The sequence below is a fragment of the Poeciliopsis prolifica genome, unplaced genomic scaffold (genome assembly GCF_027474105.1).
Source record: "Poeciliopsis prolifica strain line A6 unplaced genomic scaffold, Auburn_PproV2 SCAFFOLD021, whole genome shotgun sequence".
NCBI classification, from domain to species: Eukaryota; Metazoa; Chordata; class Actinopteri; order Cyprinodontiformes; family Poeciliidae; genus Poeciliopsis; species Poeciliopsis prolifica.
This window is the reverse complement of record NW_026562396.1, coordinates 7,171,896-7,188,645: the sequence shown is the minus strand read 5'-3', so window position 1 is coordinate 7,188,645 and position 16,750 is coordinate 7,171,896. Positions and strand designations below refer to the sequence as shown.

The window sequence follows — 16,750 nt, the reverse complement described above, 5'->3', positions numbered from 1 at the left end:
AATGATAGATATTATTTAAAACTGTAAAACAGTTGAAACACTGACTTTCTTTAAATTGATTAAAAACCCTCCTGTTTAGAGTTGTATTTGAAATGTAATCAATTACAATTTTAATGATGACTTGACTTAATGTCATGTTTTAGTTTTTTATTATGTAAAACACTTTGAAATGCCTTGCTGCTGAAATGTGCTGTGCAAATGAAATTTGATTTGATTTATTACATTATTATACATGCATATATCACTTTAATTACAAGAGAACTTGGAGAAACCAATTTGACAATGTCTTTTTGAAAACTTTATGAGCAACATCTGACTGGAGAATCATAAAGGGATTTCTATATCAGAAATTATCCCTTATGGAGAAACTGAGTTGATCTTTAACTTATTGATTTGGAGATAAAAAGCTTTGTCTGACGTTAAAATTCATTAATTTACAAGATGGTGAATGTAGTCTACACAAAAAACAAGATTTCATAACATTCATAACAATAAAAACGTTTCCTCTGACTTAAGTTGATTGAGATCCCTGTCTTCACCATGTTTGACATCTTTCCACAATCATAAGATTTGTATTCTGAATTTCAGCATTTATTCTTTGTAAATGTCTATCTTGAGACGACATTTGTTGTGAATTGGCACCACATAAAAAAACTGAACTGAGATGAAATCAGATTTAAAATATTAGGCAGAGCTCACAAGAAGAGATCCCGGACAAGTTCTTTGCAGAGTTGCAAAACAGGCCGTCATCCGCTTCCAGCAGAGGATATTTTTGTCACAATATTTGTCACATGTGATTGTTTAAGAATCTGGATCAATTTAATTTGGCTTAAACATAACATGTACACATATTGCCTCATGTAACTTGTAGAGAGGTCTTTGTTGCAGCAGCTCTGCTCTTGGATCTCAGTTTGAAACAAATGCAAATTCCTTTGCAAATATGTCGCTAAATGTCCAAAAACATTCTTAATCTGAACTCAGCTTTGAGTGGTGCCAAGGAAATGACTTTGACAGGGAGACATTGCCAGAAGGCTTTGAGACTCGATGTTGAGATGGACAAATGGTTGTGGAATAATCAGAGAGAGTAAATCCCGGCCTAAAAAAGAGGAAGCTCTTCATCTCTTTGACTTTTCTGCTCCAAAAGAGCCTTGCAGACCACAAACTGAACACAACTGAATCAAACCCAGCAGTCCCTCAGAGCTGTTGGCAAAAATTACAGGGGACAAAAAACTGGGATTGTGATAAATGGCATTGTTGTGGCCGTAATACAAAGATAAAACTTTCCTGTAATGGAAGCTCAGGAAAAGCCACTCAAAACGTTTTAACACCAGTGACACCTACAAGTACCCTCACTTATTAATCCTGATGGGAATTAATGTGCTTACAATGCAGCCATTGCTGCCTGCTTGGGTTTGTTTTAGATGCTCCACATTACTTCATCTGCCCATTTGGTTGTTTTCCTAGCTGGCCTCCTGATAAGACAGAGGCTGTATTCAGCAAGCGAAACAAGACCTATTTGTTCACCAGCCCCTAATTAATACAGTGCTTAGTTGAGAAAGTTGCCCGCTCGCTGCTCTACTGACAACAGATCCATTTATATTGCTGTTTTCTGTTTCTCTGAAGGCTCTGTTAATTGCATTTAAATTAGTCCTTGTTCAGGGAGAACATGGACCGGCACGGTAACGAGAAGGGGGAAAAATATAAATAAATAAACTTTGTATCTAAGGCTGTGCAACTGAAGAGCCTCTAAGTTGATAGAAGGCACAAATATGCTTGTAAAATATTGAATGTGTAAATCTCAGTGCGCAAACAGAACAGCGGAGAGCTCTGCCAAACAGTTGCTCAGCATTGTTCTGTTTGGCCCTTTGGCAAGACTGTGCTGCTACAGCAATGCTTTTAAGACATATAAATGTTTAAAACTCTCCTCCGATATCTGCAGTGTCAAGGAGAAAAGAATAATGTCTGCTAAAAAATGTTATTAGAAGACTTTGTGGAACTGAAAGAGTTTGTCGGGCGAAGAACCAAAGACAGTTGTTGAGGTACGGATACTCTACGAGTGGACGCACATTTCTCAGGACAGTGTCCGCACAATCTTAGCCGATAACGTCACCCATCGCTAGAGTATCTACTTCTTCTTACTATGTTCCCACATCTTCATCTGCATTGAATAAACTACCTGGAGAAGAATCAGCTGGCTTAACACATAAACACAAGGTTTTCATAACACGACAGAAGCTATTTAGAAGGTAAAGTCACTTCAGATTTAAACTCTGAACAGATAAGAAGAAGTTAGAAAACCTTTGATACTGGAGAGAGAGAAAATATATATTACTACACACCATTGAAATGTATCTGAAAGACAAAGGTCAATGTTTCTGCGGCAATTAAAGCTGATTTTTTCACTTTGATTTAACGAGTGAAGGCTTGTTTAAAATGTATGTGTTCTGTGGAAATATCTATCAAAAAGGGGTTTCGAAAGGTGAAATTCTAAAAATAAAGTAATTAACTCTGGGATGACAACACCAGCATTCTGGCTCATTGGTAGGAGCTCTCAAAGGGGTGGGGAGCGTCCGACTGGGTTTGAGTGTTAAATCTGTAATAATTTTGCTGGACCAGAGGAATGAAAAGCGTTCGACACGCGCTAGAAAAATATTGCAAAAACGATGTTTAATATTGGATCCGTTTGATTTCAAAAAAACATGAGCTCACCACTTCCTGTCTTCCTGGAGTTTATTTTTAAATTAAACCTCAAAAAACTGCAGTAAAAGCTGCTACTTTGTGCAAAATCCATAAACGCTATTTCTGACTTAGCTCTGAAACACAGTAAGTTTTTTAATATTCCAAAATGGTGTTATTGCAGCATGCATGCAATATATTGCATGCATGCTGCTTGGCTTTCACTGCAAATAGTTAAGGAGTTAAAGAGGCACATAAAATACCATGACTGTAGCAGCACTTCCATTGACCACATAGTGCCACAAATTGGAATTATGAAAATAAATTTGCTTAACGAAAACGTCAATTTAAGAAAACACACATTTTTTGATGAAAAGTGTGCTATTAAAACTGCAATGGAAACACTTTTCACACCACAAAAAAAAAAAACAATCAACAACCGGAAAAGACAAAGACAACAGAGTTTTAATAATGTTCTTCAAGTGGAAATTGTGTTTCTCATTCAATAAAACACCACAATTGTGAGATTTTGTTTTTTTTTGGCAGAACATCAAAAAGGTTTTGCGTGCATTTGTAATGGAAACAGGCTAATGAGGTAGCTTAGTCTGTGCAAGTTTGAACTAGTTAGTGCAATCAATTCCTTGTACAAACATGTTTGATATACTTTCACTGAAAAAAGAAATGAGCATCACAAAGGTTGGAAAAAATAGCCATGTAAACTCTTCATTTATTAAAGGTGCATGATAAAAAAGTGCATCAAAGTGAGATTCTGTTTAGCACAGAATTAATACTACGCAATGTTACACATGTAAAATATACTTAGAATATGTTAGTCAACAATTATTGGATTCCAAGCAGACCTTAGTTTTAGACCTTATTAGTGCTATTTATTCAATCATTCATACCTGGAAAGAAGAGGGGAGGCGAGAGAAAGACATGCTGTAAATGGACTGGTCCGGGAATCAAACTCAGGATAGCCCCATTGAGGACTGCACAAGTGAGCCACAAGGTGCTCCTGATTTAATTTTCTGTACATTTAGTTACTGCAAAGCATACGTCAGTTTCCCGTATGAACTAAAACCTTTATTTAAATTTGTGTTTCAATAAAATTAGACACCGGAGAACGTGCTAGACTGACAGGAGTTTGTTGGGTGAAGAGTAAAGCAGAGCTGCCCCTCCCTCACCAGTCGCTGCTTACTGCTGACGAGCCGGGTAAAAGAAGCACTTATAAGAAACACAAATTACACTGTCTGGAAATATTTCCAGTCATGAGAAAAACACAATTATGCTGTGGAAAAGGATGCAACCCATCATTCCTCTTTAGTTAATGTTGGGGTTTTTGTATTTTTCCAAGACCTTTTGGCAAAACTAGCCTTTATTCACAGGAATCAGCCAGGAAACAGGCAAAGTGATAAAGACGGGAAGACATGCAGCAGTCTGTGTCAAGGACTAACAGATTTTGTATTTATGGCACCTGCTTCTGGTACATCAGCTCAATGTAGCGGGATAGCTAGTTGGCCTAGCCAGCAAGATATTAGTAGCTCAGCTAAATAGTTAGCCCAACTTTGTCGGCTTGGTGTTACTTGTGTTAGAATGGAAAAAATTATTGAACAGTCAAGGTAAAAGGCATTCAAAAACTAAAGTGATTTGTATTTAATCAATTTGTTGCTCAAATTTGTGTAACAAGCTATGTTTTTAATTGAAGTAATTAGATTATGTTGCACATTTTATTTTAAAAAGTTATGTAAATCTACTGAGAGTGATCACATTAGCTTCGACCTGTTAAAATCCTTGGGAATCTCACAATACAGGGTAAATGGACTGAACTGATATAATACTTTTCCAATCATTTTGACATATCAAAGAGCTTTACACTAGAGCCACATTTACCCACTCGCACACACTTTTTATACACTAATACGCAGCACAGTAGGCAACTTGGGGTTAAGTGCCTTGCCCAGGGGCACATTGACATGTGACGTGATCAGAAGACCACTACTCTACCCACAGAGCCACAGTCACCAAAAATTGTACACTGAGTTGTAAACTGGCATGACTAATATCCTTGAAAAACGCAACATAAAAACAAAAACTGGACAAATGTGGCCAAGTTGTTGTAGCGGGAATACAGCAAACCACAGAGTGGGATTCAGTTACAATTCTGGCAGGGAGGGCGGGTGGTCTTGCTGCTCATCAGCGAGTCTATCTGAAGCCCATCAGGCCATCGTATCACAGCTCTGTGCTCAGCAAATGCCGTTGTCTCCATCTTGCTTTCTGTCATCCACTTCTCCTTCTTCTAAACCCCACTCTGTATCGCCCCGGCTCATCTCTGTATCTACTTCCCTTCCCCACTCTATCTCCATCCACACACTTTTCACTGTAAATGCTGCGCCAGCAGAGTGATGCTAGGGAAATGGCGCCATCCTCGTTGAGAGAAGAAGCAGACGGAGTGGAGGGGGTTGGTGCGGGGGGGGGGAAAAGGGGACGGGGGGGATTCAGTGACAGGTCCTGAAACCCAAGCCGTCAGATAGCTCACTGCAGCATTCACATTGCAGCTGTAGATGAAACGCATTAAAAATTCGCATTTAGAAAACCCATAGAGTGCAGACCTGGATCTTTAAAGGCTCCCATTGGCCTTTTTTTCTCCCTCTTTCTTTTAAAGCAGAGGAAAATGTTCAGAACGGGGTCGGAGCACAAGACCGGAGGGTGTATGGAAGGGAGGGAATCGGCGCTCAAACACATTGTCCATGCATGCAGACAGGCCACGGTTCATTTGAAGACCGAAGCAGCTCCTTTCCATCACTCAACTCTCCATTAATACCAGCTGTTCCTGTGGGTCTCCCCGCATCCAAGCCTCGCTTCCCTCTGCAAAGCTATCAATATACCAAACACACAAACGCTTCCCATTCCAAGCCGCTGATGAAAACCTGACTAGCACTCTACAGTGCGTTTTCACAAATCCGACTGGAAACTTTTGAGTGCATGTGCCGTGATGATATAGCCAACCAGTTTAACTTGTGGTACTTCTGGGGGGGGAAAAAAGGGCGACATTAACTTGGTTGACTTGCCGTTGACTGAACTCGCAGGCCACACAGTGCTCCGCTCGGTATGGGTAAAAGGTTCATTTTCTCAGAATTAACCTTGTCAAACTCCTGTTCTGCCTGGGGGAGATTGGTATTAGAATTGTAATTTTTCAATCAGAGATTGGGAAGACTGTGAAATTTTTAACATGCTTGCTCCCTCTCTACCTGCCTCAGCCCCTCTCTCTCTCTCCAGTTTCTCTCAGTTTTTCCTCCTTCTTTCATGGACTCTTCAGAATGTTAAGCAGATTTCATCAACGCCCACATTTGGATTCACCACTGCCTGAGAGGCTGGGAAAGTGTGTTTGTGTGTTCATTTTATAGTGCATACCGCAGACAAATTTGTTTTTACCAACCAAGCAATTCCAGCAGAAGAGTTTTGCTCGGTCAAAATTAATTACAGAAACTGTTAAGCGCACACCAGCTGTTGTAAACAAACGCAAACGTGGGTTTATTTCAAACAAGCCCCCCTTGTATCTTGCCACACGCTATACTATAAATCTTCTGTGTATTTACAAACAGCTTGGGCCATCATCAAGCTGCGCTTGCAGCACTCCAGCTGAGAAATGACTCTTATTCATGTGCACCCAGTTGCAGGAAACCACAGTCACCGACGCTTTAATTACAGGTTTTCCCAAGGTCTACTTGTGGATTTGTTTCCTTTGCCGTCCCTTTAAAGAGTCTTTGCTGCATAACATTTAAGCAGCTTCAGTTCTCTTCAGACTTTCACTTTGCTTTTGGTTCTTTTCTTTAGCCTAGTCTGGCAATTTAGTCTGATTTTCTTTATCATTTCATACACAAACAGGCCTGTTTTATAGGAACTGATTACTTGAGGTGGAAAACTCCTTGGCGTCTTTATTTTTTATTTTGTCAATTTGCTTTTATTCAATGGAAAAGTTTCAATGTTTTCTAATAGTTTCATTTTAATGGCAAGAGAGAGAATATCAGCAAAAAAAAAACAAAAAACAGAAAGCCATTTCTTAAAGTGGTATGAATGAAAATGAAACAAGTATTTGACCCCCTACCGATAAGACAGAATGTCGTCATGCAGCACAAAGATCAATAATTCAAATCAATTACAGATACGCCTGATCACAACTCTTTATGTGACTAAAGTACACCTCTTGACTGGATCAATTTCTTCCACTCCAACCTCTCCAGCACAATGGACCAAGGATGTCAGGGACAAGATAGTAGATCTGCCAAAGGCTTGAAAGCTGTTGCTTATTAAAACCCGGAAATCCATGTGAGATTTTTCAATCTGTAACAACACTGGAGGAGCTTCGTAATTACCATGAAGGCAATCACCAAAACACAGCTGGTAGGACGCTGCGCCGTAATGTATTGCCACCTTGCATCCTTTGGGTACTGAACATACGCATGTCTGTCTACAACTCTGCAAAACAACGTTGCAGTGATTCAGCTTGAGGGAATGTGATGTGGTTGAATGATACCGATACTGAGCTCAATCTGACCCATCCATTTGTAGGAGGAGAAATAACGAGTGTGACTTAGACGGCATCAGAAGTGGCTGCAACCAAGGGTGTAAAATTATTATTACAGCGAATTATTTTTGTCATCATGAGAATCTTGAATTATCAGGAAACGATTATGTACAGCAAGCTTCAAAAAACTAAATGTATCATTGGGATTGTTACTTATTATGTCTTCATTTATTTTATGTAGGCTCCATGAGAGTGGCAATAACTATTAATTGCTATAAAATTTTGTCTTTTTTTATGTTTGTGTCCTGAAGTAGTCTATATAATCGTCTGAAAGTTGGTCATCTATTACTATACAAACTACTACGTTTTATCATCCCATTTCTCACTTTTGGAATGAATAACACAAAACATCACAATGAACACTTAAGTTCATATTACCCATCACTAGAGGTGACAGAGTGAACTCAACGCACTATTTTAAAAAACTCTTGGTCAAAAATGTTCTTCCCTCATTTGAAAGACTAAAGATGAGTTATGATTTTGTCCTTTCAGTCTGACAACAACATTGCAAGACAGGGTAACAAAGCAGTGGCTAACGAAGAAATAAACTGGGGTTGTGGAAGTCATGTCAATAAGCAACAATACGCCTGAAGTTTCTGAAAACATTAGTTGATCAAAATTCATCCTAAGGTGTGTAAAACATCTGCTTATCAGTCAGAAAAAAAGTTGACTGCCCAATTCTAAGACATGTTTTGTTTGGGGATCAAACACTTATTTTCAAAATAATATCTGTTATTTTGTGAATGAGGCTTTTGCTGGATTTTTACTTTTTTTTTTTATTTTGTGTTACCACACTGAAATTAAGCTAGCAAATAGACACAACAGCAACTAACCCCCCCAGTCAATCAGCGAGAGTTTACGCTCAGCAAATCTTCCTGCAATCAGCTCTGATTTGTGATTAGAAACACTGCAATCAGTTTTTTCCCCATAAAAAGGCATCAAACTAAGAATTTGTACCATTTTGTGAACAGATTTCTATGAACACAACGGTTGACAGTATGCATAATATTTGTATGCACTGGCTTGAAGCTCAGTGACTCTCATAATGGTAATAATGGACACATCCTTTAATGGGGATAAAATTGAAATCATTTTTTGGGGTTGGATTCAACATCACAAACTCTATGAGGAACATGCACCATATTTCTATTGTATTTTTTTTTACATTCTTTGGATGAAAAAAATCTGAACCAGTCAAACATGGAATCAGTTTATCAGATTGAAAGAATCGGTGCCTGTCAAATTTGAACTACATAAAATATTAACACCTACTGCTTCTGAATCCAAAGAAAGAGTAACGACCAATAACTCTTAGGATATGATTTGTGATGTTTAATTTTTCTTTTTCAATTTCAAGAATAAATCAGTCAGAGGAATAAGAGGCCCGTGACACTCAGGCTAAAGGTAATGACATTAATTTCCTATGAGCCGCAGCAGTAATATATTTGATTATCTGTGTCCTTTGATGCCACTCCAGCGTGTCCCTTGGCTGTCGCTCCAACAAAAATGAGCAACGTTCCTGCTGACCATTTTAGACTCTTTTATGCTTATGCCATGATTGTTTGTTGTATTTTAAGACCCTGAATCGTATCTCTGTTCACCACTGGTGTCTTCTACATCCATGCCAAGGAACCAAACCTGGACAGGGAAAATGTTTCGCTTGACATGCTTACAATCTCTGTGCTAATCATGCATTAAAAACCAGCGCAAATGCAAAGTTACCTAAATCATTGTTCGTTTCGATTAATTAATTAGACAGATAAAAGTTTTAATGCAGTTACTCACATTTCTGTTCTGGCCAGAACCTTTGTATTTGTGTGACAGATTAAAAACAATAAATATCTTTGTTGTGTCAATTTATGCAACAATTTAGCTGGCCTTTCAATTGAAAATGCTGCTCAGTCGATATATAGTTTTTGAATATAATGCAATTAATTAATTAGTTACACACCCCACAATTAAGTTGACTAAAAAATGTTTAAATATAGTTTTGTCACTAATTTATTTACTCAACAATTTTACAAATGAGCCATCTAAATGAATGAGAGGCACAGCAGTGGTACTAAACAAGTACAGCCATACCTACAGAAGAGCATCAAGCTAATAAAATGGAGAAACCAAAGGTAGCCACAGCAACACTCTACCAAGACACTTTCTCCAGTTATATTTGTTTTGTCATTGTGTGCTTAATACCCCTCACCTCCCTATTGGTCCTTCTGACCAGTTATCTGTCCTGTTTTGAGGCCAAGCAAACTGTTAGAAAGGCCACCTTCACTCAGCCGTCCAGTCCTGCCAATCGGCCGTCCTGTTTCCAGACAGCACAGTCATTTCCCAGCCCAGTGGAGCAGCACTCCCTGACCTCTGCCTCGACCTCTGTCTCAACAGGCCGAGCACCAGCTACAGTCCAGAGAGCCAGCTTGGGCCACCTCTTATTTATGAGCCATTTCACACAGTGCTGCTCCCATTAGAGACCCAGCCCTCGCCCACCCTTACATGGCATTCTCGTCACATTTAACACAGAGAATACACCAGCAGGGCCAGGGAGACACGGCTGGGTGGTGCCTTGAGGTGAGCCTGAAAAGACCATTAACATCATCACAAGTAGAGTATGAATGATTTGAGAAAGGTAAACATGTGAAACTGATCTATGGTTGACAGGTTACTTCATGTGTGTAGAGAACATCTAGAGAACCAGTCACTTCCTTTTTGCATGAGTTCATTATGCTGCTAATTCTTTTAAAGTTTTTGATAAACAGCAACTTGACTACGCTTAGAGAAAATATCCCCCACTGATCTAACTTAACCATGCGAAAGAGCTGACAGGTAAAGCTTACTGGAGTGCAAGAAAAATTTTCTTTATTTCCCAGTGGTTTCATTGCAGCTTCAAAAAACATTACACAGTGTTAAAGCACCACAGCAGGAAAACTCGGCAGACAGACCGGTTTACAAAAGTGTATGACATTTTAATGAGAAACTCTGGAAATGCTCCACTGGAAACAAGACTGGTCTGTAGATTCTGCAGTGACGAAATTCAAACATGCACACCAAGCAGTACAGAGTAGCTGAGAAAACCCTTACCCACCTGTGACTGTGACAAAGATGGAGCGTTCCTCGCTAAGCAGCGGGTTGATCAGTCTGCAGCTGAAGGAGCTGTTGGGTTCCAGCACGACAGATAGCACACTGGTCATGGTGAACAGCCCTTGTTCATTGGCCACCACTGAAGTTGTGATGTTGTCTGTCAGGTTGCGTCCACTCCCATCCTGCCATATGACATCGGCCTTAGGATACCCACCATAGGCCACGCAGGTCAGGGCCACCTCGTCCCCAGGCCGCAGGTTGGATTCAGGCTCCAATGTGACCTCAGGCTTGGTGTAAGGAGCTGAAGGAGGAGAGCACAAACAATAGCTAACAGTTAGCCGGCTAATAATATACGGCAAGTAGGATCTGGTGACAGGTTTGTCTGAGATAAAAACATATCAGGACTCCGGAGATGTGCCATGAGCATCATTTCTTGCCACAAACAGACACTGAATTTGTCATTAGTTAAGGTGACTGAATTTTGAAATAGACAGCTCTATTGTTACTGGAGATAACTACCAAAACAGTTGTCGCTCTTGTGATTAGAAATGAATTATTGATGTGATGTGACCCAAGATTTTTTCATCAGTACCTTCATCTAAATTCTTCTTAGGGAAAAACTTCACTAGCATTTGCTTAACGGTCCTCTCTTTGACATTGGCAAGGAACAGCCAGCTTGTTTTCTTCCACCTTTAGAGAAAAACATGTAAACTAGTTTCTCCTGTATGTTGTAGGAGACATTTTCATTTTAGTTGTAGCGTGTCTACATATAGTGTGGTCATCTTCTCTGTAGCGAGTCCTGGATGTGCTTCTTAATCGGCCACCTCCTCATGTCTTCATGTGTCTGAGTGCCACACTTATGTGACATTTGCAAAAGGATTATCAGCCATGTTTGCATCACAATGTATCCAAAAACAGAATATTATGCATACAATTTGACTAGAAAACAACAGAGTTGACCCTGCTGAGTGCTGTGCCCCAACTCCTTTGGTTGTGGTTCAACTGTGAAAGTTCATGTTTGTGGGACAAAACTGCTAGAGGCAGCTTAGAGAAGGGTTTCTTTTTGCAGACCTGTGATGCATTTCTTTTATGAAACAGTCTACTGAGACAAAGGACAGCAGAAAAGCCTTCTCAGTGTTCTTCTTTTCAGGTTGTCTGAGAGAGTTTCACCCTCAAAATTGCCTGACATGATTCCAATTAAGTTTCTAATTATATTTAAGGAACTTAGTGTATCAGAGAACCTCAGATCCTACAGACCTCTACAGGTAGCAGTAATGCCATACTGCTTTACTCCAAAGATGCTCCCTCTAGACACATAACAGAAGCAAAAAAGAGGGCTGGCAATCCCTGGGAGAACACTAAATGGATATCTCATCTGGATTCTGAGACTGCACATGCCATGCCACCAAAAATGTAGAAGGTAGGAGGTGAAAGATCTTTTGTCAGACTTGGAGAGTAAAATCTTTTTACAACCCCGAAAGGTAAAACACAAGTAAAAAGGAAGAAAGGAAGCAAACCAAAGGCTGAAGAAGCTGAAGTTGAGATTAAATAAGTTTGTCTTTACTGCTTTTTAAAAAGTGGGGCTCTCAACACTGAGACAGAATGAGCGCCGACTCCAGCTGTGCATTTGACTTACAGATTTCCATCAAGGCCCGCTTTCATTTTCTTTCAGCACAGCGTGAAGAAAGTTTGCAGTACTAAGCGCAAATGCGGCCCAAAAATAGAACATCTAATAATGCGCGCCATAAAATCAAACCAATTTGTCACTGCAGGACACACTGACAGATCAAAAAATGTTAGCTATCCACACCTCCCAATACACATCCTTCCTGGGAGAATCTGAAGCAATCTCACAACAGATATAGAAATGTGAGAAGGAAGGGAAGGCACACAATATCATTATAAATAAATAAAAGGCTCTCAGCTGTGAAGAGGGGCAGTGTGGTCTCAGCACGGAAGATGTTAGTGATGGTTGATTGACCGTGACAACAGCTAATAATCAAAGTCAGCACATATTGACCATGACAAGGACCACAATCAGCGCGTATTGACAAAAAAAAAACAATCCTCTGCAGCCCAGAGGAAGGTGTTTATTACCCGTTTACTTCTTATGGGAAGAAATTATCCTAAATCAACTGCGCCATAAGTGTGTATGTGTCTGAGAAATCACAATAAGCAATGATCTCTTAAAAATTTATTATTTTGTTTCTTTAGTGAACACATCTTAGAAACTGTGTCTGCACTTTATGGGCTGGAAATATCTGGAGGTGCCCTCAATAGTTGATTAAAAAGTCCAAATTAATTTAATTTAATATACGTTTCTAATTTTAATTAATTGAAAATATGTTTTGTTTTTGTAAACACAATCATCCTCATTGGCATTCGCAAAGTTTGTCACCTGAGTTATTCTTGTATCCTTAGATTTAACCGATTCATATTGCAGGTTTTTGTTACATTCTGGAGATCAGAATTAACAACCTAGAATTTCCTAAATGTCAAGATCACATTGTAGTCGTATTCCAAAGTATCCAAAAATGAGAAACGAACAAAACGTTTTTGTTAAGTTGCACATACTTTGTGGCACCATGTAAAAACAAAAAACATCAACGAAAGAAAACTGATTAGAATAAAGAAAAGTAGTACATCTGACTTCCCTGGCATTCATAGAAAATTAATAATAAATCATGAATTGTTGGAGGGGAGTTTCACAAGTCATTTCAGCAGAAACAGAGTGCAATGATGTTATCATTGGCTTGTTAGCATGGTTGAAAGTTACTGCTGATCTAAAGTTTACTTTGGCACTCAAAGTAATGGTTTTTGGGTCACAAAGGTAATATTCTGTTTGTGAAAAAGACTGAGCACAAAGTCTAAAGAAATAAGTGAAAGGTGGAGGTAGAAGGGTTATTGTTTCAAGAATGTTTTGTGCAAAAGGCATTGGGTCTCTTATCTACATGGCAGAGAAAAACAGTTTGTCACATAGCAAAACAGACAAAGCAGTCCCTTGGAAGTGAAAACACGTAAATAATAAGACGGTCAACCAAGACTAGAGATGTGCTGAGGTTATTCAAAGCAAGGACCTGTACACTTTCGACTAATTGTTGATTGTTCCATCCATCAGGTAGTTTAGCTGTAATTGTTCTCCATGTCACAGTCATTGCTGCAAAATGAAGATGCTGTTTAGAAATAAAGACCTTGTGAGGCTCTAGTAGCCTTTACTCACAGTAATCGGACAGAAATTGGCCAGTGAGAGAGACAGGGAGAAGACATGAGGCAAAAACCCCAGGCTCGTCAATCCAACCCCAGATGGCCTATTTAATTAGGTTGGAAATGCATGAAAAAAGTATTTCATATTGGTCGATATCAATAAATATTGACTCATTTTCAGATTGATTCACCTGAAATACTGTCAAATTGGTGGCCTGACTTTTTCTGTTTTATCCAGATTTCACTTTATGCCGTTCTTTCTTATTTTTTTTTTTTTTCAAGATAGTTTTATTAGGATTTTCTGTTATACAGACATACAAAAACAAACAGAACCTAAAAAAAAAAAAAAAAAAAAATTACATACAGCGCATTCCCTCCCCCCACCCAAAAAGAACACTGAACCCCAGGGCTCACTCCATCTACACAAAAAAAGAAAAGAAAAATTAGCTTTACATATCACAGTATTTGACAAGATGTAAGAAAGGAAACCAAATATCTTTAAAGTCTTCAAGCTTCCCTTTTGTTAAATATGTCAGCTTTTCCATTGCCAGGTTGTTGCCCAATAGTTTGATCCATTCATTTATCTTTGGTCTTTCTGTGTTCCTCCACTTCAGAGCAATTAAATGTTTAGCCTGCAAGAGGCAAAAAGTCACAAGCTTCTGTCTCTTTGTAGGACCTCTAAATCCATCTGGGAAAAATGCAGTAAGCAAAGTTTACTGTCCATTGGAACGTCCTGTTCGATCAAACGAGAGATGAACATAATAACCTCCTTCCAGAAAGTTTGAAGTTCTACACATTGCCACATACAATGGAAAAGAGTACCCTTATCTATATTACATTTAACACAGATATCAGGAATATTTGAATTAAAATGATGAAGTTTTACAGGAGTGATATACGTTCTAAATAACCATTTGTATTGCAATAGTCTAAATCTTGTGTTAATAGTTTGCGTTTGTGCCATTAAACATGAGTTACTCCATTCATCCTCAGGAATTTCCGTTTGCAGATCAGTTTCCAGGCTTGTAAATATGAGAGACTATTTTCTTTTGAAGCTAAAAGTAAAATATTATAAAATTTGGAAAGTAGGCCTCTACTCTGATTATGGTGAACAGCTATATTCTCTATGGTAGAGAGTGGAGGTTCAGTCGTAGATTTCAGAGAGGCAAAAATAAAACTTCTAATCTGTAAATACTTAAAAAAATGCTTTTGGGGCAGGCTGTACTTATTTACCAGTTGTTCAAAGGACAACAAAACTCCTTCACTATAAAGGTCCCCTATTTTATTTAAGCCTTTATTCATCCATATTCTAAACCCCCTGTCTGCTCTTCCCGGTTTGAACCTATTGTTTCCCAAATAGGCGATAGACATGAGATCTTGGACACCTCATCTAAAATTGTATGGGAGTAGTGCCAAACTGATATTGTGTTTTTGAGAAAAGGATTTTTGGTGTTTTAATAAATATTTAAGTTCAGCTGAGTAAAAATAGGATGTCAAAGGTAATGTTACCGAGTTGTTTTCTATTTGTACCCAAACAGGGAATGTCACCGGTTGAAAAATAACAGGAAGCAGCACAAAGCTGCGCAGCATAATAATACAATTTAATGTTCGGCATTCTAAGCCCACCTCTATCGTAAGGTAGATAAAGAAGAGAGAGTCGCAATCTGGAGCGTTTATTGTTCCATATAAATTTGTTAAAGGCTTTATCCAAAGAAGAAAAGAAGGAAGCTGGAATGTGTAAAGGAATGGACTGAAAAAGGTATAAGAACTTTGGAAGAATGGACATTTTAATAATGTTAATACGACCTATCATTGAGATTGGCATCTCGCTCCATCTTTCTAGGGAAACTAATATTTTCTGCACTAAAGGGTCATAATTTATAGAAACCATTTTCTCTATATCTCGGTCAATCTTAATTCCTAGGTAAGTAAAGCCCTCATCGGTACATGCGAATTGCGTTGTATTGGAGGGTTATTTCTGTTCAGCATTAACAAGGAGCTTTTCTTTTGGTTGACTTTATATCCTGAGAATTCTCCAAATTCCTTCAGGATTTTATCAACAGCTTGAATAGACTTTTCCAGATTAGCTAAAAACAAAACAATGTCATCTGCAAAAAGAGACAATCGGTGCTCCACATCCCCAATTTGAATGCCGGTGATCTCAGGATTTACGTATTGCCATGGCAAGCGGTTCAATGGCAAACAAGAAAAGAAGGGGGGACAGTGGGCATCCCTGTCGTGTCGATCTACAGAGGTTTATACATCTTGACAGTTGACCGTTTGTCGCAACTTTAGCCACTGGCTCAGTGTATAATAACTGAATCCATTTTAAATATTTTCCTCCTAGGCCGAATCTCTTAAGGGTATCAAAGAGGTAACTCCATTCAATCCTATCGAAAGCTTTTTCAGCATCTAATGACAGAAAGGCATGATCCATAGCAAACTGTTTTGCATATAATATGTTAAGTAATCGGCGGGTATTGTGAAAGGCTTGGCGCCCAATAACAAATCCGTTTTGGTCATTTGAGATTAAATTAGGGATATACGTTTCAATCCTTCGAGCCAAAGCTTTGCATAGAATTTTTGTGTCACAGGACATTAAAGAAATGGGTCTATATGAGCCCATTTCTGTTGGGGGTTTGCCTGGCTTCAATAAAAGAGAAATAGTTGCCAAACGTAATGATGGAGGTAGGGTGCCTTTTTCATAAGATTCATTGAACGCTTCGAGTAGAGGGGGCAGTAGTTTATCTGGAAATTTCTTATAAAGTTCAATTGGAAGGCCATCGGGGCCAGGAGCTTTACCAGAGTTCATGTGGCTTAAAGCCATTTTAAGTTCTTCAACACTCAGCCTTTCATCCAAATTTTTTCTACTCTCTTCTGACAGGGTTGGAAACTGAAGTTGGTCCAGAAAATGCTTCTGTTTGTTTGTGTTGTCTGGATATTGTGATGTATATAAATTTTGATAATATTTTGCAAAAGCATCATTTATACTTATAGGATCCACCAGATTCTCACCATTATTTAATTTGATTAAATTTATGGCCCGATTTGTCTGTAACTTTTTAAGCCTCCAAGCCAAGAGTTTTCCTGCCTTCTCACCCTGATCATAATATGATTGTTTTAACCATAATAGATTACTTGCTATTTTGCTAGTAGTGAGCTCGTTGTATTCTGATTTTAATAAAAGAAGTCTCCTATATTTGTCAG

General features: G+C 38.7%; 1 protein-coding gene across 2 annotated transcripts in view; it reads right to left on the bottom strand.

The window, feature by feature from the left end:
• cd276 (CD276 molecule) overlaps positions 1 to 16,750 on the bottom strand; it is an 85,283-nt gene that overhangs the window by 46,317 nt on the left and 22,216 nt on the right. For both annotated transcript variants that reach the window (XM_055044904.1, XM_055044905.1), the window contains exon 4: positions 10,344 to 10,640. In XM_055044904.1, coding sequence (XP_054900879.1) covers positions 10,344 to 10,640 — 297 coding nt within the window. The remainder of the gene's footprint in view (positions 1 to 10,343; positions 10,641 to 16,750) is intronic.